At 39.4% G+C, this 22,445-nt stretch overlaps 1 protein-coding gene across 4 annotated transcripts in view; it reads left to right on the top strand.

The window, feature by feature from the left end:
- Positions 1–26: 26 nt before the first annotated feature.
- The window catches only part of LOC140923406 (uncharacterized), a 110,031-nt gene continuing 87,612 nt past the window's right edge, over positions 27–22,445 (top strand). Inside the window, exons 1-11 of one of the 4 annotated variants that reach the window (XM_073373498.1) lie at positions 29–351; positions 567–653; positions 889–951; positions 3,777–3,855; positions 4,954–5,096; positions 5,867–5,971; positions 11,461–11,572; positions 12,833–12,938; positions 13,067–13,123; positions 13,653–13,747; positions 14,339–15,155. In XM_073373498.1, the coding sequence (XP_073229599.1) occupies positions 277–351; positions 567–653; positions 889–951; positions 3,777–3,855; positions 4,954–5,096; positions 5,867–5,971; positions 11,461–11,572; positions 12,833–12,938; positions 13,067–13,123; positions 13,653–13,747; positions 14,339–14,424 (1,008 nt within the window). In that variant the 5' untranslated portion in view covers positions 29–276 and the 3' untranslated portion in view covers positions 14,425–15,155. Of the gene's footprint in view, positions 352–566; positions 654–888; positions 952–3,776; positions 3,856–4,953; positions 5,097–5,866; positions 5,972–11,460; positions 11,573–12,832; positions 12,939–13,066; positions 13,124–13,652; positions 13,748–14,332; positions 15,156–22,445 lie in introns of those variants that run through there. The other 3 variants (XM_073373496.1, XM_073373499.1, XM_073373497.1) reach the window with 3 other exon arrangements.

The following is a 22,445-nucleotide window of genomic DNA, read 5'->3' as shown; positions in this document are numbered from 1 at the left end:
GTTGCATTTAGTTGCATGATCGTTTTCTTTCAGAAGTTTTGCATAAGAACCTTCGACTTTTATGCTATTTGGTTTCGCTGATGCGAGCGAATTGTGTACTGCATGAAAATATCATATTCAAAAAATGATGATAAAATCGAAGAATTTTCTCTCAATGATGTTTTTAAATCATTATTTGCACTAAATGACTAGGTCTGGCATACTTCTCTAGATCATTGATCTGTCAGCCATAACGTACCGACAACACAGCGGAAGGATTCGTTGGGTGATTTGGCGATGAATTTTAGCCCTAAAGTAGAATTTTTAAAATTTCACGAAGGATGTGTCTGTGGTGTTGCGTTTTCACCCGTGGTGAGTTCTATGTTTTTAATGCTGAATTATGACCTTCTACCTCGATTCAATTTATCTGCTTTCATTCACAATACATTTAAACATCTCAAGCTTAATACTGATGATAATTCATAAATAGCTTGTTTTGCTGAATCATTGAAAAATGTGGTTTATGTGGCTAATATTTTGTAGAATGAAATTATTATTTGTGAGCTTGCGTTATCTTTTATCGTTAGGATCGGTACCTGTTTTGCTCTGGTGCTTATGATGGAAGAGTGAATGTTTACAGTGCAAAGAAGTGCCATCTTTTAGGAAGCTATCCGGTAAGGCTGTTTCGTGTATACTTCAGTGTACTTAACACCAACAAAAGTAAAGTTGCGTCAGTTTCACTCTGGGAAATAGAGACGCAGTATAAGCTACATTTATAAAGTCCGTCCGGTGCAACAATAAAAAAAATTCCAGATTCCAGTTGTTTAAAAGGATAGAGAAACTTTTACTTGTAAATTTCTTTATTATCAAATGATTGTTTTGACATAAATTTTATTGTGACTGTAACAGGTGACAACATTAAGTTTAGCCCGGAATATAAAAGCTGTCCGGTTTACAAGCGATGGAAGAAAAGTAAGTCTTGCTACTTATGATTGTAGCCAGGGAAACAGCTGGCATTTGGAAGAGCTGGTTTCCCCGTGAAATGATGTCTTAGAAACAAGCACAGAAATCCCATACTGATGATGTGTCACTGCCTAGATCTGGGTGTAGTGCTTCTGATTGGCTGAAGCAAATTTCCCATGCAGTGCAACCAATAAGAAGCACTACCCAGATCTGGGTATAGTGATGTGTCACCAGTATGGTATTCCTGTGCTTGTTTCTCGGGTGTCATTTTGCGGGGAAACCAGTGGTGGTGTCGCTAAAGGTCAGCTGTTTCCTTGGCTACTTATGATCTCTGCTCTTTTTCGTGTTTTAACTGGCAGTTTATTGTAGTAATTTAAGCGCTAGGTTGCGTTCATATAGCACTGTATGAATTTTCGACTGGTTGAAAATCCTTATGTTTAGGTGTTCCATTGCCTAGTTCCTGTACAGTGTTTTCCCAGTCCCTCTCAGTCAATTCACTTCAGTATCTGAGGCGAACGGGCGGGAAACATGACCCGAAATGCTTTGGCTGCGCAGAAATAATGAGTCCTATAGGAAGTAAGCAAGGTGTTCCATCCACTTGCAACCACCATAACTATACGAAAATTCAGTTACCGAGCCTTTCAAAAATTAGGATGCCAAAATCATGGTCCAATTTGACCGGCGTGGTGTGAACACTGTTTAAACTGTCTAAATTTTTGTGCACCAAATGCGTGGTTGGCTGGATGCATGGTAACTAAGCTGCAAGAGGTCATTTTTGATTTGCTTAAGTAGCATCCTGTGCATGGGAAGCTGTTAAAATCACTGACAAAGGTTAAAATTCAAACTGGGTTGTCATTTACATGCGGTAAGAGGGATGATGTTCTGGGTTTTCAGTAAGTTTCAAAGTAGACAGCTAGGATATAAAAGTAGGCAGCTTGGTAATTGAGTGCTGTAGGCAATTTCAGCTGCTTTCACTGTCTCTATTTACCCTATTTTTCTCAAAAGTAGACGGCTCAAACCTCCAAGTAGCCGTTTTTTTTAGCTGGCTGCCAGCAGTAAATGAGAACCCTGATGTTGAAATGTGGACTTATTTCAAGAGTGTTTCAGATTCTTTGGCAGGGTCATATTTTACTTACTTACATTGTTTACATTACGTACATAACACATTATTTGCATATAGATACATGTATCAACATGACTACACTGCATATTGCTACTAACATTACATTTACGTACCGGTACATAAAAACTTGGATCTATCATACATGCTACATTTCACTTGCTTACATTGCTTTTTAAAATTACCTTCTTACATGTGATGAAATAATAATATAAGAAAAACTGTTTCCAAAGTAGCTTTGTACATAGTACATGTACTTGCATATAGCTCATGCACACATGCAGGTACTCTGTAGAGTGTTTCAATTTTCCAACCCACCTCACGCTTTTTGGCGCTTCCTCCTCACCCCCATGACACCTAGAGTAGATTTGTCTCTTTCTCAGATTTTGTGCACCACGTAACCCAGACATTTGGCTCCATTACGGAATGTAAAGGCCTAACTACAATTTTTAGCCCAAAAAAGTTGATAGTATAATATAGATGTACTCTACTGACTAAGCTTAAATTCTTGCAAGACGAGCTAGGTATTGGCTAGAGAGGTGTTTTTTTTTATGTTGTTGTGTCATGTGAACCTGGACCTTGTCACATCACAGTCCAAAAAATAAATAAATATGAATACACTGAACAAGCTTAGTAAATAAAGGATCAACAGCAGAACCCACTCCATGGACATCTGCTTAGCATCCGCACATTTGTATTAAGGACAGTTCCATTTATTCTGACAAAAAGCTCACAATTATATGTTCTCTAAAATAAACCTGCTTAATAAGAACACTGTTTAATATGGACAACAGACATTTTTCTGTACAAAGTACAAAGTTAAGCCACAGTTGGTACAAAGTTAAGCCACAGATTCTATTGTCCTGCTTCTAATAAAAAAATACTGTCAAAAAAGTGTCAAGCGATCCTAAGGTTTCTTTAAAATGCACTTGTTATAGTCAATAAAACATGTTCCGGGCATTTTTTCCGAGATGCGGCTTAATACTGACACCCAAATAGCAGAGCACCAGGAGTAAGGAAATTTGGTTATCTATGCATCCAAGAAATTTTGGCATGATAGCTATAGCACTCAATTATCTTCTAATAATGCCTTGGCTGCACCGAAATGCCTGTCAAACGCGGGTCTGCGAATGCGAGTGCAACTCGCCTTTGGAATCGTCTAGCTGACAAGCTTAAAAACATGACAAATGTCAGAAAGTAACCTTAAGAAACATTTTCTCAAGAGATTCTTAAACGTTAATGCAAGTCGTAAACATTTTAGTATTACAGGGACATTTTAAAGGTCACTGTAATAATTAGGTAGCTATTTTTAACCATTTTCAATTTTTTACCCTTTAACATCTTTTTACGATATCTTTATTTATATTGTGGATACTGTGGCATGTCTCCCTGGTTTCCCTATTAACCAGGTTCACCCGGCATATTATACAAAAATGTATGGCCATTAAAGACAGTATCAGTCCTTGAGTGGATGTGGGCTTATCATGTCACTCAGGTAGCCAATCAGAACACAAGATTCATGATCACCAGCCAGCCAATTATATTTATATAATAAATGTATATGTCAGGATTTAATGGCGGTCAAAAATGAAAAGAACAGTCCTACACCTGTATTCAGGACTTTACTCACCTGGATGATCATATTCCATTCTACTGCATATTAATTTTTTTAGTTTGTTGATAGTTATTTTGTGACAGTTGTTTGTTGTTGCAGATTATAGCATCAACAAATGCCAGAAGATTGATTGTTTTAGATGCAGAAACAGGGGAGCAGGTGCTTTCTTATGATAACTGTAAGTGGAACAATAATTTCTAAAATAAATAATGCAGTTGTATCCCAATAACTGTAACCTTCTTGGAAAATCGAAACAAGTTTGACTTATCAGCAGTTTGAGTTATCGGGAGTTCAAAGCAAATACTACAAAAAACGAAATGGGGTAAGGGAGGAATGCAAACTCATGCACACTTCACTTCAAGGGCAGCAAGATATGTATATATTATAATAATTGCTATTTTGAAAAAGGAATTAAACAACAAAGCTTGATTAATCAGAACAGTACATTGTATTTAAATTGGATTTACCTAAAGAAGTAAAGACAAAGAATGCATGGTTGTTTTCAAAAGAATTCAATGTTTTGAACTGCGGTTGATGACTTTATTTTGACTTGTTATTGTGCTTAAAAAAGGGTTTGAGTTATCAAGGGTAAAATTGCATAGACTGAAGTAATCTGAAGTTTAAAATAACAAAAATTACCTGAAAAAGCGGAAGGGGGCAGCAAGCGATCTTAGAAGGTAACCATGACAACCCTGAGAGCGGCACCCACCAGGCACCGTCACACTGAGAACCTCAGTGGAAAGAGGCACAGATACTTACCAAAACAGCATCCAGAGAGGAGGGAGGGTTGGGGGAAAAAACAACTAGAAATACTGCACGCAAAAGCAACAAGAGCAAAATGATTGACTCCTGTAAAAGCACTGTAAAATCACAAAGGCCCTGCTAAACTCCAAGACCTTCCCACATACAATTAGTGAAGGAGACCACTGGCCAGCATTGTCTCACGTTTAACCTCGCCTAAATTACATTTAGCCACATACAAAAACCCAACCCGTCTAGAAAAGTTCATTTGAAATCACAAAATAGATTATTTCAAAGTGAAGGATAAGGCCGTTTGCAGTTACACCGCGGTTTCCATTGGAGACCCACACATTGTTTTGGGTGGCATCACCAATTGTAGCTTGAACTTGTTGCCACCCCGAAAGCATCTAGCTTGCTGATGGCACTCACTACATGCAAGAAAAAACCTTTTTTACCCAGGTCAGATTATGTCTGAAAGTTCCAGACTTATGAGTACTTGACTCAATTGATATTATACATTTTTTTTAATTTTAAGGTGTTTACAATGGCCCCGATCGGACAGGATTAGCAGTAGATGCTCATACTGGTCCTAACATTGCAACCTGTTGCTGTGTCAATGGGCGGGGCTTATCCATGTTTGACTTCAGGATGCCCCTTCCCTTGGATTTCATTTATGATGTGAGTTGTTCTCCTTGCTGTATCCATTAAACAAAACAAACCCCTGGGCATCTGGTTCCTCAGAAGATGGTTAAGTTTAACCCAGCTAGGATTAAGCCAAATTTTAAGCATTGGGTTTTCTTGTCTAAATATAGAATGCAACCCAAGTTTACAAAATGCTGTTGAGCCTTTTTTTTTAATTACTCTGAGATGTACCGTAAGCAATGCACAGGAAGGTAAAATGGAAAAATAAAACAGAACAAAATCAGGAACTCAGTGTTAGAGATTCATTCATTGGGGGGGGGGGGGGGGGGGGCAGTGAGAGGGGATGAAATTAAATTGTGAACTGGTTTGAGACACCCTTAAAGCTGACATCAGATCCCACAATGATACTTACATGGCTGAACACATTGTTACACTGTAGTTTTGAAATTGAAGAGAGACATACATCTTTGGTAATCTCATTTGTTTATTTAGTCATCCATTCATTTTTTTTTCTGCCTTTCTTCATTAACTCTAGAAGTCAATTGTTTTGGCTTCATTATACTGGAATATTTACAAAACTATTTGAAAAAAGAATGTTGTGATTTATGATAAGTTTAAACTTATAAATGGTTCAAAATTCACGGTATATAAAATTTGTAACAAAACTTTTGCATACGCTGTATCTTATTCTGGAATAAGATCAATCAAACCCACCCCAAGTGGTATCATATATACACTTAACATTATGTTCTACCTGTGGTTTTGCAGCTTTACAAGCATCTCACAGCTGAATCTTTTTTTTTCAGTTACATAGTAATGTTATTCGTGATGTGATGTTCCTTCATGAAAGCTGGCCATGGTGCAAGGGGCAAAATGCATTGTTAACTGTGGCAATTGATGGAACCGCCAAGGTATTTTATGGTATCAATGACAGGCGATAATTTATTAAATTTATTTGGGGAGTTAAAGAGGTGATGTCAATACCTCTCTCCTCTGCAGAGGCTACCTATGAGGGTTTCCCAATAAAAATAGCAATAATCAAATAATAGAAATTGCACAGGGAACAATACGTCAATTGAATTCCAAAAATAATGGTCCAGTGTTGTTGCTTATTAGCCTTTATTCAGGCATTAGAACTATTTTCCTGGTTTCTGTAGAGCATGGATGACAATAATGGGTATGGATTCAATCTTGAAAAAGTTTCAAGTTTTAATCTTATGCATGTAAAAATCAGCTATTTTTGTAAAAAATTATTATGGATGTCAGCGCCCCCTGTGATGAAATTGATTTTGTCTGATTTCTTCTTCATACTGGCTGTTACTCTACAGAAGCACTGAGTAAAGAGTTTGAGCAGCACAGCGATTAAGATGGAATCCATCAGGAAATTGAGTAATTTTGATTTTCAGTGGACAAAAACCTTGTACCAGAATAATTAAAACAAAATCACATTGTTTTTTTTTTCATTTTTCAAGGGCTTTAGATGTAATTAGTTATCTGTAAGAAAATTTCTTATTACAGCCTGAGAAGATAATGTCATATTTCACAGAATGACATCTTACTCATGAAATTTTCAGTATTTTACCTGTGTTTTCACAATTCTTGTGAAATTTGACATTTATTTTCAAAGGCTCCCATAAGAAATTTTCTTTGTTGTTATTACAGATGATTAATGACATCTATAGCCCTTGAAAAAATGTAATCAAAGAAAGACTATCGTCAACTCGTGGGTACGTTGTTTAAAAAATAATCAATTAGTTATCACCTCTGGTTTTCCCACGGTAAATTTAAGGAAATGATAGAAATTCAGATTATAAAATATACTATCCTTGTTCTGGAAACACAATACTTTTCTTGCTGTTTATTGCACTTTATTAACAGTTATTTAGGTATAAATATATTTAAAAACAAAAAAACAAAAAAAAAAAACAGCAAAACAAAATAATAAGCAAACAAAACAAAACAAAAAAGAAAAAAAAAGGAAGGGAAAAAGAAGGTCGTTAGCAGAATTTGAACCCTCTGAGTTGACCCCACCTCACATAGCCACTATGTCATTGAGGATGATCACATGATTTGGTGAAAAGTCTCAAATTTAATGCGTTTTCCATGGAACTTCCGCCGGCAAGCGATCGAGCTATACTTAACCGATTATCAAAACGACTAAAAGCAATCAGATGAAATTAAGGCTAATTGGAACCAGGCTACTGACAGTAAAAAACAATGTAAACGCATTTCATGGCAATGAAAGAACATAATGCGATACAAAGCCGACACAACTCTGCGAAGTAGGACGCAAAACATAAGCTTATGTTTTCTCATCTCAATTCCGCTGTCATTTTAGAGCTAATGCTCAAAATCACATCTATTTCCCACTGTGACCTTGGGGAGTACTTAAGAAGAAGAAGAAGAAGAAGAAGAAGTGCCTTTATTTACCATACATTCATTCATAGCGGAGCTCTCGCGCGCGAAGCGCGCAGCGGAGCACCATGGGTAAAGAAATGTGGTAAACTACCCATCCGAGAAAATTTGGTAATCACGTGACCGTACACCGACCGCCCGCCCGCCCGACCGTCCGTCCGCACCACAGGAAAACCAATGTTTAATCTCACACTTTCTAGCTAGAATGGTAGCACAGGAAGACTGATATTGCACACATATTGTACATCAATGTTGTGATCAATTGACAGCTGTCAAAACAGGGTATCTGCTGACCAGTATCACCTGACCGTATCGCGGGCTCAGGTGTCGACCCATTGAGGTCGAGTATCTTTTTGAAGTTATCCGCTGACAAGTTACTAGTTTTCAAATGATCGCAGGCTCAAGTTTAATTTTTTTAATTCATATGAAATATTTTGTGTTTTATATGTGCCGCACAATTAAAATTTTGATTTCAAACTGACCTCGGAAGCTAAAATTCAGCCAGTTTTTACAGGCAGGGAAGACATGCCAGTTGCTTTTGACTTTTCTCACCAAGGTCACGCGTTGGTCACGCTCTACGTCCAATTTTTATGCTCTGATTGGTCAAAATTTGACAGGTGAGTTCACGCGGAAAATTTATGCAGCATCTTGAAACTTGTTTACTTTGACAGCTGAAGCTGACAGAGTTTTGTGCCAACTTGTGATGTTTTTAACTGTCTTTCTCCGCTGAGTGGACAAAATGAAATTCAGCTGCTATCAGGAGTCTTCTGTTATTCATAGCTGGCTTGTTTATTGGGTTTTTGGTTGAGAAGTACGTCACTTGTCAAAGTTGGAAATCCGATTTCGGATGGCATCGTTTTCGTTTTTCACCTTGCTTGATGCGTAAGAGGGTTGAAAAATCTGAAGCGATTCTTGCCTTACTTGATAGTTTTCAGAACATCTCGAATGGTAAGCCTGAGTAATTATTGTATTTGATGTTTGTTTTTTATATCTAATTTAATGAAGTCGGGCGTAGTTTTTTGCGGCTATTTAGTTTATGCACGTTTGTAAGATTTGAGACAATGATCGATCTGACCGAGTATCAGGTTTGATTATAAGCTTATAGAACCTTAAAAAGCCTTTAGACATTTTCTCACTGCAAATAGAAAGAAAACGTTCCAAAGAATATTTAGTTATAATTCTGGCTTTAAAAGAAAGCTTTCAGCGATTTTCTTGCCTCGAGTTCATCTTTGAAAAAAGCAAACGCCGGGAAGCCGGCTTAAAACACAAACAAGGATTTTCAGAGACACTTTTTACTTGTCTTCGTGAATGAAAATTGTTGTCTCTGTATATGTTTCACCGAATTATTATCCTTTTATCGATTGTTAGTAGTCTCTTTTGCAATTTTAATTGCTGTGCCGTTTGTTTTCAGTCGCTCATGAACATCGCTTGCAAGAGTAGTCAAAATGCCGCGCGTATCAAACGCTTTTGAAGATTACAGATCTTTATAATAAATTCTTTATTGTGTTGAAGCGTATAACTATATTAATCTTAATTTAAACAGTCGACTTGTCAAAAGTGAGAACTGGCTAGCCGTATAGGTGATTTTGGAAATTTTTTTGACGATTTCGCTAAAAGACCACACGTGCTTTGATCGTCCTGAATATTGAATGAGTGCAATTTGTATTGCAAAATTGTGAAACACTGCATTCTGTCCGAGGTCTGTATGATGAAAACGGCGCAGGTGTTTTCCAGGCCTAATCTACTGTGATCAAGAGCCATTATGGCTCTTAAATTTGATCGAAGATGATTGCTATTTTTTGGGTGTACATATAAAGGCTATCAACTCGATGTAAGATGAAGTTCACTCTTAACTTGGACTATTTGCAAATTATTTTTCTCGAAAATCACGTAGTCTTTCCCTCAAAAGTCACATGAATGTGTTCTAAAGTTAACTGATTTGTGGAATACAAGTTTATTGTTTGATTTGAATCATAAATTCGAGTTAATAGGAGCTTCGCTTTTAGCCCTGGCTAAATCTATATATTACACATAACCTACTACATTACTACAAGGTAGGAGATCAAGCCAGGGTTGAAGTTGAAGGAGTCGAAGAGCAAATGCTCATCTTCTCGTCAAGTTTAACGCCAGGACGAGTCAAACGCTCTTGAATCGTACTAATCTGAAAGATTCTTGCGTGTCTTAAATTTGGTAAGACCTCTATCCTCTAACCGTGCTGTAGCGCACGTTACACGCTTTCAGCGAAGAATTTGATGCCACCGAACTTCGGCGAGCACATGCTTCTTTGGAAACAATAGATCTTCGCGCTCTCGAGTTCGGACCCGATTAATTACGAAGTGCATCTACTGCAAGTGAGCGAGTGACTCATTTGCATATCCCTGTCCCTGCAATAATTCGTGGTACGCTTGTGCGTACCCACGAGTTAAAAAGAATGTGATTTTCTTTAAATTATTCTGGTACAAGGTTTTTGTTCACTGAAGATTAAAATTACTCAATTTCCTGGTGGATTCCGTCTTAATCCTTGTGACGTACCTCCTTTAATGATCCCCTCATTCTCTACATGTTTCCCACTCTATGTTATTCCACCCAGCTTTTCAGCATGCTGTCTGGCAGTCACACAGGTACAGCTGTCATTAAAGGCCGTAACCCATAACACCTGTTACGGCTTAAAGCTCACTTGATGTTACGGGTGATAAAAGTATAAAGCTTAAGGTGACACTATAAAATATTTGGAGATATTACGGGTGAATCTTCATTTATTGCTATGTCCACTGAAAAACTTAATGACAGTCCTGACATGTACAGCGTAGGATGTCTGAATCATTACCTTATTGCTACCTACATGAATAAGTAGACCATCTCACTGGCTGATAATCTCATTTCATGACCGAATGACAGACTCAATCAGTGTCTGGCTGGCTAGCTTATAGCTGTCTTAACTGAAAGACTGTAGACTGACTTGACTTCAGTCAACTAACTTGATCAGACTGCATAAATTAATGAGTGACTTAATGACTGCATGACTAAGTGACCAACTGCAATGACTGAGTGACCTGACTGATTGGGGGCGGAGGGGACTTTCTCATGAAAATTAATTATATGATGGGGATACTCGTCATCTCGCTGAAAGGTAGAAATTGCAGATTTTGGTCTCACTTAGAGTGTTCAGGGGCCTGCTTCTTGAAAGTCCCGATAATTAATGGGCCCGTAAAGCTGTTGTTGTTTACATGCAAGATAGAGGTTTCAATACTTTTGCATCTAACATGATGAAACAATTTTTCCTCAGGGATAGTAGAGCAAGCAAAACTCGAGCACGCATGAAAATCACCCCACACGAGAAAAGGCGACACACAGCTGGGAGAGAGAAAAATGAGGCTTTGTCTGTAGTCCCTCATTTTTCACTCTCCCCGCCACGTGCCGCCTTTTCTTGTGTGGGGTGATTTTCATGTGCGCTCGCATTTCGCTCACGCTACTGTCACTGAGGAAAAAATGGGGACTACTTGTAGTCTAAGCCATGACCTGCAATCTTTTTCTTTATATTTTGATTTGAATATTTGATTTTGGGCCCGAAAAGTTACCGAGACTTTCTCGAGAAAGGGTCCTCAGGATGGAAAGACAATATTTTTACCCATAAAGATATCACTTGGGTTGTGCATGAAGAAATTCCTAATAGAAAAAATGTCATCATTTTTTCATGAAGAAAGGTGGCCTTCAAATAAAGCTGAAGCCAATTGCCCAGATTGATCTCCTTTAGGGGTTTAAGTCTTACTTTCTGGCAAACATTCCTGTTATTATTATATGAGAGTCCTGTCCCTAGTTCATGTGTATTTGGCTACATTATTGACTGACAGTACTAACTGACATCACTGTCTATAAAGGCATTCTGGCTTACTGTCTGATAGACTCGCTGACTGACTAATGTCTGGCCAACTCACTGACCTGGCTGAATACCGTGTTATCCAGTTGACAAAATTTCATATTCTAGGTGTCTACAGTTGATGGCCGCACTCTTCAGAATACAGAACTTGGCTCCATGCTAAACACGGCTGCACCAACTCCTGAACCCTTCGGTTCTATGGCTGATGATGGATTTTACAGTAAGATATAACTATGACCTTATATAATTTGAAGAACAGACATATGATATATTATAATAATAATCATAACTATAACAAAATTCCCAATTCTGATTGGCTATCAACTGTCCTGATTTCAGCACTTATATTTTACAGGACAGTGTATTATTAGGACAGTACACATCATGCCTGTAATTGGACAGTATGTGCCATTGCACGCGCGCACAGTAAATGCCTTTTTTTTTAAACTGCTAGCCAAAGAACTCTCAAACTCTCTTGTGTTGTAAGTTTAAAAAAATCCTAAAATATCACTAATTAATTTTTGTTATAGTTATGATTAATTGGTAACAGGACTTTGTGTCTCACGTCCAATTCAGCCTGTAATCATAGAGTCAATAATGGACTCCTACTCAATCCTTTTACCATTATTAATATTATTGTACAATATTGTAACATATGGAAAACTTAGACTGTGGATATAGACTTGTTGAGACTTTTGTCAACAATAATGTTGAGGACAAAAATGCTGCAAAATTCTGCTCATAAGCATGACAGCCACTGACCTGTTTAACAGAACATGGTCCTATATCCAAGAGAGAAATATGATTACTTCACCAGACTGATAAGAAAATAATACAAATTGAATTTTAAAAAGTCACACACATAGAAAGTAGATAATGCGTTTATTGCAACACCTCGCAAAGCTGCGATGGGGCAGCAATATGAATAAATTGAAGCCGGCCACTTGGTAAAAAAATATGGTAAAAAAAATGAAAAACAAAACAAAACGGCCAAAGAAAGCCAGGTAAAAAACTTCCTCTCCTGGGATTCAAACCCCAGTCCTTTAAAGTCATCTCCTTGTCTATTGCACCATGTCACCAAGTCTTAAACATTTGTGTTAAATTAATATCTTTTAGGTCTTTGCCCATGAAATATTCTGATGAATAACCATATCCACCTTTCAAGAATAAAACATAATAATAGTGCAAGTCATGTTGCTAATTTAAAAACTCGATGTCATGCACAGTTGATGATGTCAATGCGACTACCATCTGGAAGTCAAGATATATAAAATTTAATAAAGCCAACTCATGTTTCTGCCTCACTGTGTGATCCACACACGATGTGAATTTCAACAAAAATAATATTTTTAGCTAGCTTCACGAGGACAATTTCACAGAGACACTGGTTAGTGGTGGGTAGCATATAACCCCTTGTAAAGCAATTCAAAATAATCAAAAATGATGATTTTTCCCTGTCTTGTTGTGCAATGTCCTTTAGGTCTCATCATGTTTGGAGGGGAGTTTTTGACAAGCTTTGTTCCAGAAGTTGGGGTTCAAGAACGTATGAAAGAACATGGGAAAGATCCAAAGTTATGGAAAATCAAGTATGAAGAACATTTTATGAATTTAAGAATTTCCTTTATCTAGAGTCAAAGTGATGTTATAAAGTCATTTGGTTGATAAGACCAAGTATGAGAATAATATTTTTGACGTGAAGAGTTTGTATTTTCAGGTATACTTCTAATGGAAGTACACTATTTACTGCCTGTGACAGAGGAGTTGTTCGCAAGTAAGTCATACTCTGTGGTAATTGGCATTAGTGATCTCTTGACTATCCATTAACAATATTAATTTGCAACTATTCTTAAATCAACAGATGTCAATTACTGTTAAATGTCTAAAACGTAGCTCCTATTATGTAGCCACCCTCTTTTTAGCCAGGGCTACTAAAATTATTAGTAAATCATTGAAAACAGAACATCTGTTAATATTACTGTCAGTGCTTCCCCTGAAGGCTTAATTATCAATCAACAGAGGTTAGACTACAGGTAGGTAAAACTTGTTATTTTTAATAATTAAATTCAAATCTTACTTTGTAGCTGTCACTTCCTTCAAAAAAATTCAGCCCTATTAATTTCAGTGAAATTGTGAAATGTGTGTTGCTATAACAATGTTGAAGTGTACACACATTATGAGGTGGTTTTCTTTAATTCTGCTTCCAAAGCTATTTGCATATTTGTACAAAATGAACCTTAAATTTATATATATATTTTTGGTCGGTGAATTTGATCAAAATTGTTCATAATTTGTTCTTACAGATATCGACGTTTTCCTGATCATCACGAGTTTGTAGAGGATTTGTTCTGTCACTCAGATGCTGTGGAGGACATTGATATTTCACCTTATGATGAATGTATCTTTAGCTATATGCATTTTAAATGTACTTCTATTTCTCAGCAGACATGATTGTGCATAGCCTTATAGAACATAACCAACATTTCAGGATGCCACCTACAGTTTCTTTGCAAAGTTATATCTAAGGAACGAGCATAGAAATTCTGTTATACTGATGATGTGTCACTACTCACCACCCGGATCTAAGTTCAGGTAGTGGCCAGTACCTGATCCAGACCTTGAGATAAGGGGGGGGAGGGGAGGGGACCCGGTCATCCAGATCCTTAGATAAGGGGGGGAGGGTGGTGGTCCAGTCTCCCAAAAAATTTTTTTTTGGCCCTCAGTTTGGTCTAAAAATAAGGGGGGGGGGGCAGGCCCCTCCCCTGGATCCGCCACTGGTGGCACATCATCAGTATAGAATTGAAGAATATTTATGGAGATCAGTCTGGAGACTTTGTAGGTGGATATTGGGCTTAAAGGGGTAAGGGCTTTGACGTACCAGTGACACATCCTCACTTAAAAATCCACAGGAAGAGTTATCTCTCTCGTTCCCTACTTTGACTGTGGTTTCATTTTGATTTCCTTAATATAACTTTCTTAATAGATTTAGTAACAGCATCAAAGGACCAAACTGTTGGTGTATATCGAATGGGACCACCAAGTCACGGCATTACAGAGTATGGGGAGATAAGATAACGACAGAGTACATACCATTCTTCTGTTGACTGCCTGCAATCACCTAAAGATCCAAAAGTCAGGGTCAACCCCTGAGGAAAGGGGTGTTGGATTTTGTATAAAATGTACTGGATTCTTAATGGGATGTGGCCGTCATTGTTGACATATGCAAGCTATAATCATGGAAAGGAAGCCATCTAATTATCATAGTGTAATGGTGGTGACTATCAGTCCACAAAAAATAGCCTTGGCCAGTCACACGTAGTAAGCTTGTTTGCCATGTTTGGTCAGAGGGCTACTCACTTACATTTGGGGGAAAGTGAGATATTATGCAATCTGAATCTGGAATAAAGACTTCTCAAGCGCATTAATAATTCATAATTCGAGCCCACCAGTCAACACCTGTATACTACATCACATGGATGTATTTGGATGCCCAATGAAAAGCTAGATGAAAGTCTTTAAAGATTTGGATACATTATCCAAATGTTGACTGATTCTAGAAAAATCATGTGACATGAATAAATTAATTCTATGTAAATAATGTCTCATGCAAACAACAGACATTTATTTCTTTCAAAGAATGTAACAGAAAAGTTGGGTAATTCACATATTATCACAGTTCGGAATGTCCCAAAACTACAGGAAGAAATAACACAAGTTGCACAAAGTTAAAATGCAAAGCACAAGTAAAACCTTTCAAAATCAGTTGAAATGATACTTTTTGTCACTAACATCCAAAGGATTTAATGCATCCTCACCATTTTTCTCTATCAGGAAACGTTTTAAGCCACAGACAATCGGCTGTAAAGTGTCCGAGTTTTGCCATTCTAGAAAAATCTGTAACGCTCATTTGTTCTTGTAAACTGTAGATTTCAGAACAGAATTGATAACAAACTCTTTTTTCTCGACAAAAGTTTTGGGCGTCTGAAACCTTCAACTTGACTCCTCCATGTTGCACACAAACTGAATAGGAAAAACACTAACTTAAGTTGGATGACTCCCAAATAATACATTCCATCCAAACGGTTGTTATCACATTCAGACTATAGCTATTGTTTAATCACCAAAACGAAACAACAATAAATGAATAATAATAGTCAGCCACTTGTTTAACAAACAAGATATTGTTGTTAAGAAGCTTGCCCTTACTCAGGACTGGCACCAAGAGCTGGGGGCCAGGGATTTCTCCCATGGCCTGCTACTATGAGCATGATCACCGGCTACTTTTATAAGGAACAAAAAAAAAACAAAACCCACCAGTCTTCCTGGTTAATTGTTTAATTCCCCGCCACCTACTAATTGCATATACCCAGCAACTTGAAATCTTAGTGCCAGCCCTGTGTTACTGTTATTTGGATCCTCAGAAACTTTCCAAGAAGGATGTTGTCTGGATTACAATATTAATATTACCGTCAGTGGGTGTAACACAGTAAACACAAAAAGTGTAATACTAAGTATTAAAGAGTTCCTTAGAATGAAAATTGTGTATAAACTTTATTTCATGTTGGAAAAACTAAGAAAAATGCAACTTATTTATCCAATTTTTTTTTTTTTCATATCACCCTATTCTAGCCGATCAGTCTTTTATTTATGCAAAATATTACTCTTATGTGGCACATCCTGGGCAAATAGGCAGGCGTACTCCCGTCTTTTGGCTTCTTTCTTAACACAGAAATCCTTGGGGTCGTTACGTAGTAGGATGTTCGCGTGACAAGCACGGGAAAGGTTGCGTGACAACCAAATGAACGTCTGCGTGGCACCCAACTGTTGATTTCGTTCTTTCTGCGAAGTCTTTTGTGTTCTCCTTTTGTTCTTAACCCTTCAAGTTTCGTAAGTATGCTGCGTACTCCTTTGGAAGAAGATCCTCTCCCTCAAGTATTTCACTGAGATAAATTTGGCTTGGCTTCAACCCACCTTTGACACATTCCTTATTTGCTTCGTACGCAATCGCATCTACAACTTCCCCGTTTCTCTTTTCCACTTTAACGTTCACTCGGTGGAAACGATTGCCTTCATGAATGTGCTCGTTATCCATTTTGCATATGCTTCCCTTCTCGCAGATGTATAAAGCGCCATGAACCGCGGAACCTTCGTCTGGGGTGATATTAGCGTAACCAAAACCATCATCTTTCCAGTTGGTGTTGAAGGCGAAGCGATATCCGCGAAGCACTGCGCTCTTGCGAGAAGTAAATTTTGCTCCACGTTCTTTCATTTTTCTTTCACTTAGATTTGATGCAAAAGCAAAATACAGCTCCTTCCCTTCCATAATGTCCTATGATCTCCAAACGTTCCAGGGTGAGATGTGTGGGGAATACCAAAAGGTAAACCACGTTGCAATTTTTCCTCACATTATTTGGCTCTATTTGATAAGAAAAGCGATGGTGGGTCGAGGGGGGTGGGGAAGAAACAAAGGGAAAATGTCCCCCCCAAAAAATTCATGCAAATGACGGGCCCGCGTGTCAGATTATAGCCGGAGGAAAAATTTCGTGAGTAGGAACGCATGACTCATGGGCACGATTTCACATGTACACAGGCTATAAATACCCGGCAAACTGAAAGCGGAGCTGGAAAGTTAAAATGCCTTCTCTTAAGCTCCAGAATACATGCATACTCCCGGTGCATACTAGCCATTAATTATGCTCCAATTTTCTAGCATAATATATCTAACCAGGAGCCCATAATAACAATAAAAAGCGTCGACTCTCCTCTATGCCCAAGAAACCACAACCGCTCATCTGCGAAGCCATTCTTGTTTTCCTGATAATTTACGCTTGATAATTCTGAATGAAGATGGAATACTTTGAAGCGATTAGAAAAAGGGATTTTGTAGAAATTCTAGAAAATTTTCTGACTTCCGGGCATTTAGTTAGTTAAGACCCTTCCCGACTGCCTAGCATATAGCCACAGCAAATTATAAAATAACTGTATATAATTATTACTTCGGCGGAGCGCGAAGTAAAGGTTTCGCGACGCTCAGGAATGTATCAAAGTTACAATTTTTTGACAAGATTGGGCATGCAAAGTCTGTAGGTTTTCGGTTTTATTCGGCTATTTGACGAAGTGAGAGCCGAAGTAATTCGAGATATGTCGAGATCACTTCGATTTCTTTGATTTATTCTTTAACTTTTTCGAGGAAGGAAGAATTATTATTTTGGCTTTCCCGGGGTTTGAACAGACTCACCTGTGTGACCCGTCAGATCAGAGGAGACTCTAAGTTGAGGGATTAGCCGATTGCGCTACTGCGACCCAAGGTAGTTTGGGATATGAAAAATAGTTATGAAATCATGCACTAGTTTCGGGACAAGATTGGGCGTGCAAGTTCGTGACTTTCCGGCTTGTTTCAACTATTTCACGAAATGAGACCTGACTACTTCGTGATATCTTGAGATCACTTCGAGTTTAGTCTTTAATAGGCCAGTTTACAGTTGTGTGCTTAGTGTCCTAGTCTTTGAGTGAACGTGAGGCTGAGGTTGACCTTGTTTTGATAAAAACCTCGATCCTTTTCTAATGTAAATTTTGCTTAAAAAATACTAGTTAGCATAAGAAAGACATGATTTACATAATAAAGCAGGAAGGGCTGTATCAAAACAAGGTCAACTCCAGCCTCGTTTTCACGGGCAACTGTAAAATGGGCTATTACTCGAGGAATAAATAGAGGATATTTCGTGGCCGCGCAGAGACACGAAATTTCTCTTCGAGTGTTGAAAAACATTTCACGAGTGAGCCCTCCTTTCGAACTGTTTTATGATGAATTTAAAGTTACAAAATGCTGCAAAAAGACATTTTGTCTTTGTTGAGTGTTACGTAGTAAAATTGCTTTCATGCGTTGCGTGACTTTCTCGAACGTTCTCTACGTTTTTGGATTATCCATGAATAATTAATTATTAGAGCATGTTTACATTTCAGCATGAGTCAGCAGATTTGCATCAGTTACTGAAATCATAAAATATGTCGAAAAGCTACTACTATTCGCCTGCTGTTTAGTATTTTCTAGAACCTTATGTCAAACGGTATACAAGTTCCAAGCGAGTTCTTTTAAAGAACTAAGTTTTTTTCCCACGAGCTGGACTGCTGTGTTTAGTCAAGTGTGACGAAGGTCGATTTTCAGGTATTGTGTTTACAAGTTCGCGGAAGCCGTAAGATATCTGAAGTTCAAGTGAGAGTTTGTTATTATTGGTAGAGGCTGTTTAGTTTTACTCAAAGTTTAAGTCAAGTTTGTGTTGGTGGATGCTGTGTTTTAAAGCTCTGTAAAGGGTATGCTCCTTTGGTGTTAAACTTCTTTGTGTTAATCCGACATCCCTGCGTGCTGATAGTCAGTGAATAATTATCCTCAAAACATTCGAACTCGTGACCTTGAGTTTTAGCCAATTCCATGCTCAACGTAATTGACTCCTTACCTATGCCTTACATATCTTTAATCAGTACATGAGACTGCTATGCTGTTTTTGAAGCCTGATGTGACTAAGAAAAATAGAGAATTGTTTTTTTTAGAAGGATTTGTATGGAGTCATCAGAGCATAACTGGGCTAATATCTCGGGGACAATTTGTCCCGAAATGCTAGTTTTTGGCAAGTAGGCCTCTTGGATGTTGCTCTTTTCAGAATATCCTGACAAATCCCATAATTTCACAAATTAACACCTTACTCTTACCATATTTGATTTCTTACTATTCCTCCGCATTTACAGTTAATTAGTTCCACAACCACGACGCCGAAGTGTACGCTCCGTAGCGTCTTGTTCGATTTAATTTGACCCCTCTTTAGCCTGAATTTCAGACGATTGGTTTTTACTCTCTCCTCTGTGTAGTAACATGAAGTACTAGCTGACCGCTGACCGGCGGTAGAGGGTGATTCGAGAGAGCTGTATGAATCTATGGTATTAAAGTATTTTGTGGTGATGCTGTCGTCTCTATACCTCTTCGGACTCAACATGGTGTCAGAAGCGTGACCTTCCTACTAGCCTACAGTTGCGGAGATCAAACCAATCGGAGAAACGGATCAAATACTGAGACGAATTGACCGGTCAAACTTCACGCGGATCCTACGCACGTGGTTCAAAACAAGATGGCGGAAAGCATGCCATTCGCCAAACCACCGGAACCGCTGGAAATTTCGATGGGAAATCCTGCTCACTCGTGGGGAAAATGGAAACAAAAATTCGAAATTTACCTCAAGGCAATTGGAGCTTCAAAGAAACCCGATGAAATGAAAGTGGGGCTGCTATTAAACCACATCGGCGAGCCGTGTTTGGAAATTTACTCGAATTTCTCGTACCTACCTGAGCGTGACGACCCCGCGGGAGGAGAAGAGAAACTTCCAGCCGAAGACTCCGACAACTACGCGACCGTTGTGGCAAAGTTTGATGAATACTTTCAAAAACGGGACCCTCAACTCATGCTGCGAGAGAAATTTTGGCTTCACCTTAAACGAGAGCCCACACAGACCTTTGATTCGTGGGTGGTGACTGTCAAGGAAAGAGCCGCCGAGTGCAAGTTCCCAGCCGATTTCTATGAGCAAGCAGTTAGAGACAAACTTACCTTTTCCTGCAAGGAAGACAATTACAAGCTAAAACTCTATGACGAGGGAGCAGCTCTTTCACTCGAAAAGGCAGTGAAAATCCTGTCTTTGAAGGAAGCAACAAAACGTGAGTTACACGAATCAAAAACCGCAGAGATTGAGAGCGTCACACCGCGAGGGAACAGGCAAGACCCTCATGCTGGTCAAGATACAGAGCAAAGGAACCAGCGAGACTTCAAGAGGAAGCCCTTCCAAACAAGTGGCCGGAACTGTGGGTATTGCAACCGCCGACACCCCCCTGGCAAGAAGAACTGCCCAGCGGCAGATACACGATGCAGCAAGTGCAACAAAATGGGACATTTCCCTATCATATGCAAGAGTGTACCTCCAAGGACGGTCAACGAAGTTCTTGAAACCGAGGATAACTTTAGCCTCACATTTGTGGGAGGGGTTTATACACCCACTAGTCCAAACACCTCCAAGGCCGAACCAGCAATAAACTCTCAAACCAGTAGGTCCGACCCTGGATGGCATGTCAACCTCAAGATTCAAGACCAAGAGACGCTGGCATGGTGCATCGACACAGGAGCACAAGTGTCTGTGATGCCTGAGCACATCTACAAGTCTTCATATGGAACACTTTCAAAATCTGACAGAGAACTTGTCGGAGCAGGGGATGTTCCTTTAAAGACCCTTGGATGTGCAGTCATGAACCTCCAACAAGACGAAACAGTCATTAAAGAACGAGTGTACGTAGTCAGTGGGGCATCCAAGTTGCTTCTGGGGATACCCGCCATCCGAAGTCTTGGTCTTATCCATGAAATCCCTGGGACATACAGTGTTAAAACTGTCCATCAAATGCCTGATAGCCATCCACTCCAATCAGGGACCAAGGAGGACATTGTCAAGCAGTACCCATCACTTTTTCAAGGCCTTGGCAAATTGGAGGGTGAGCATACAATTCAATTGAAGGAAGGGGCCACACCCTTTTGTTTGACCACTCCCAGGCGAGTACCACTGCCACTAATGAAGCAAGTGCAAGAGGAGATCAAGCGTATGGAACAACTGTACGTTATTGAACCAGTGGATGAGCCGACAGAATGGTGTTCACCGATTGTGGTAGTGCCAAAGGCCGATGGCAGGGTGCGGATATGTGTTGATCTTACCAGGCTTAACCAAGCGGTCCGTCGAGAAGTCTATCAAATGCCAACAGTTGAAGAGACCCTGGGAAGCCTAACAGAAGGCTCAGTATTCTCCAAACTTGATGCCAACTCAGGGTTTCATCAGATAGTCCTAAACCCAGAAAGTGCCAAGCTAACTACCTTTATCACGCCCTTCGGCCGTTACATGTTCAAGCGTCTTCCCTTCGGCATATCCTCAGCCCCAGAACATTTCCAAAAGAGGATGGACAAAGAACTCTCTGGAATAGAAGGGGTCAAGTGCCGCATGGATGATATTCTAATCATCGGGAAAGACCAAGCGGAACATGACAAACGACTTAAGCAAGTCCTTGACAGGCTAGTCGAGAGGAAACTAACACTCAACCTTGAGAAGTGTTTATTTTCTCAATCCAGGTTGCAATACTTGGGCCAAATCATTGACAGTGATGGAATCAGGAAAGACCCCTCCAAGATCAAAGCCATCACCGACATGGCAGAACCCCAGAACATTGCAGACCTGAGACGTTTCCTGGGTTTGGTCAACCACCTTATGAAGTTCTGCCCAAATCTGGCTGAGACGACGAAACCCTTAAGAGACTTGCTCAAGAAGGAGAACGCGTGGGTGTGGGGCACAGCCCAACAAGAAGCCTTCCGACAGCTGAAAGTAGACATGGCATCCGACCAAGTTCTTACACTGTACGATCCAGAGAAGGAGACCGTGGTCTCATCTGATGCCAGCAGTTTTGGACTTGGTGCGGTCCTCGTGCAGAAGCAGCCGTCCGGTGAAATGAGGCCAGTGGCTTATGCTAGCAGATCAATGACCGAGACAGAGCGTCGTTATGCCCAGATCGAAAAAGAGGCCTTGGCTATCACATGGGCACTTGAACACTGGGCTGAATTCTTGATCGGAATGAGATTTAAAGTGGAAACCGATCACAAGCCATTGATTCCATTGTTTTCCACAAAGCTGATTGACGAGCTACCAGTACGCATACAACGCTTCAGGATGAGACTCATGAGATTTGACTTTGCCATCGCACATGTTCCTGGTAAACTCTTGTACACAGCTGATTCATTGTCTCGATCCCCCCAGGAGGGTAAAGCCCAGGAGCCTAAGTCATGGGACGACCTACATGACGAAGTCGAGTGCTATGTGAATGCTGTATTGGTAACCCTACCTGCCTCCGACCAGCGGTTAGATGAGATACGTTCTGAGTTGAAGAGTGATGACACACTTAAAACTGTGATGCAGTATGTGCAGAATGGATGGCCTGAAGAGAAACGAAGAGTCCACGGGCCAATAGCTAAATACTGGAGTGAACGTGGCAACATCTCCCTCCACGACGGCCTGCTCCTGAGAGGA

This window comes from Porites lutea, chromosome 13, assembly GCF_958299795.1.
Source record: "Porites lutea chromosome 13, jaPorLute2.1, whole genome shotgun sequence".
In the NCBI taxonomy this organism is placed as follows: Eukaryota; Metazoa; Cnidaria; class Anthozoa; order Scleractinia; family Poritidae; genus Porites; species Porites lutea.
The sequence above is the reverse complement of the archived record's forward strand: the minus strand, read 5'-3'. Positions and strand labels throughout refer to the sequence as shown.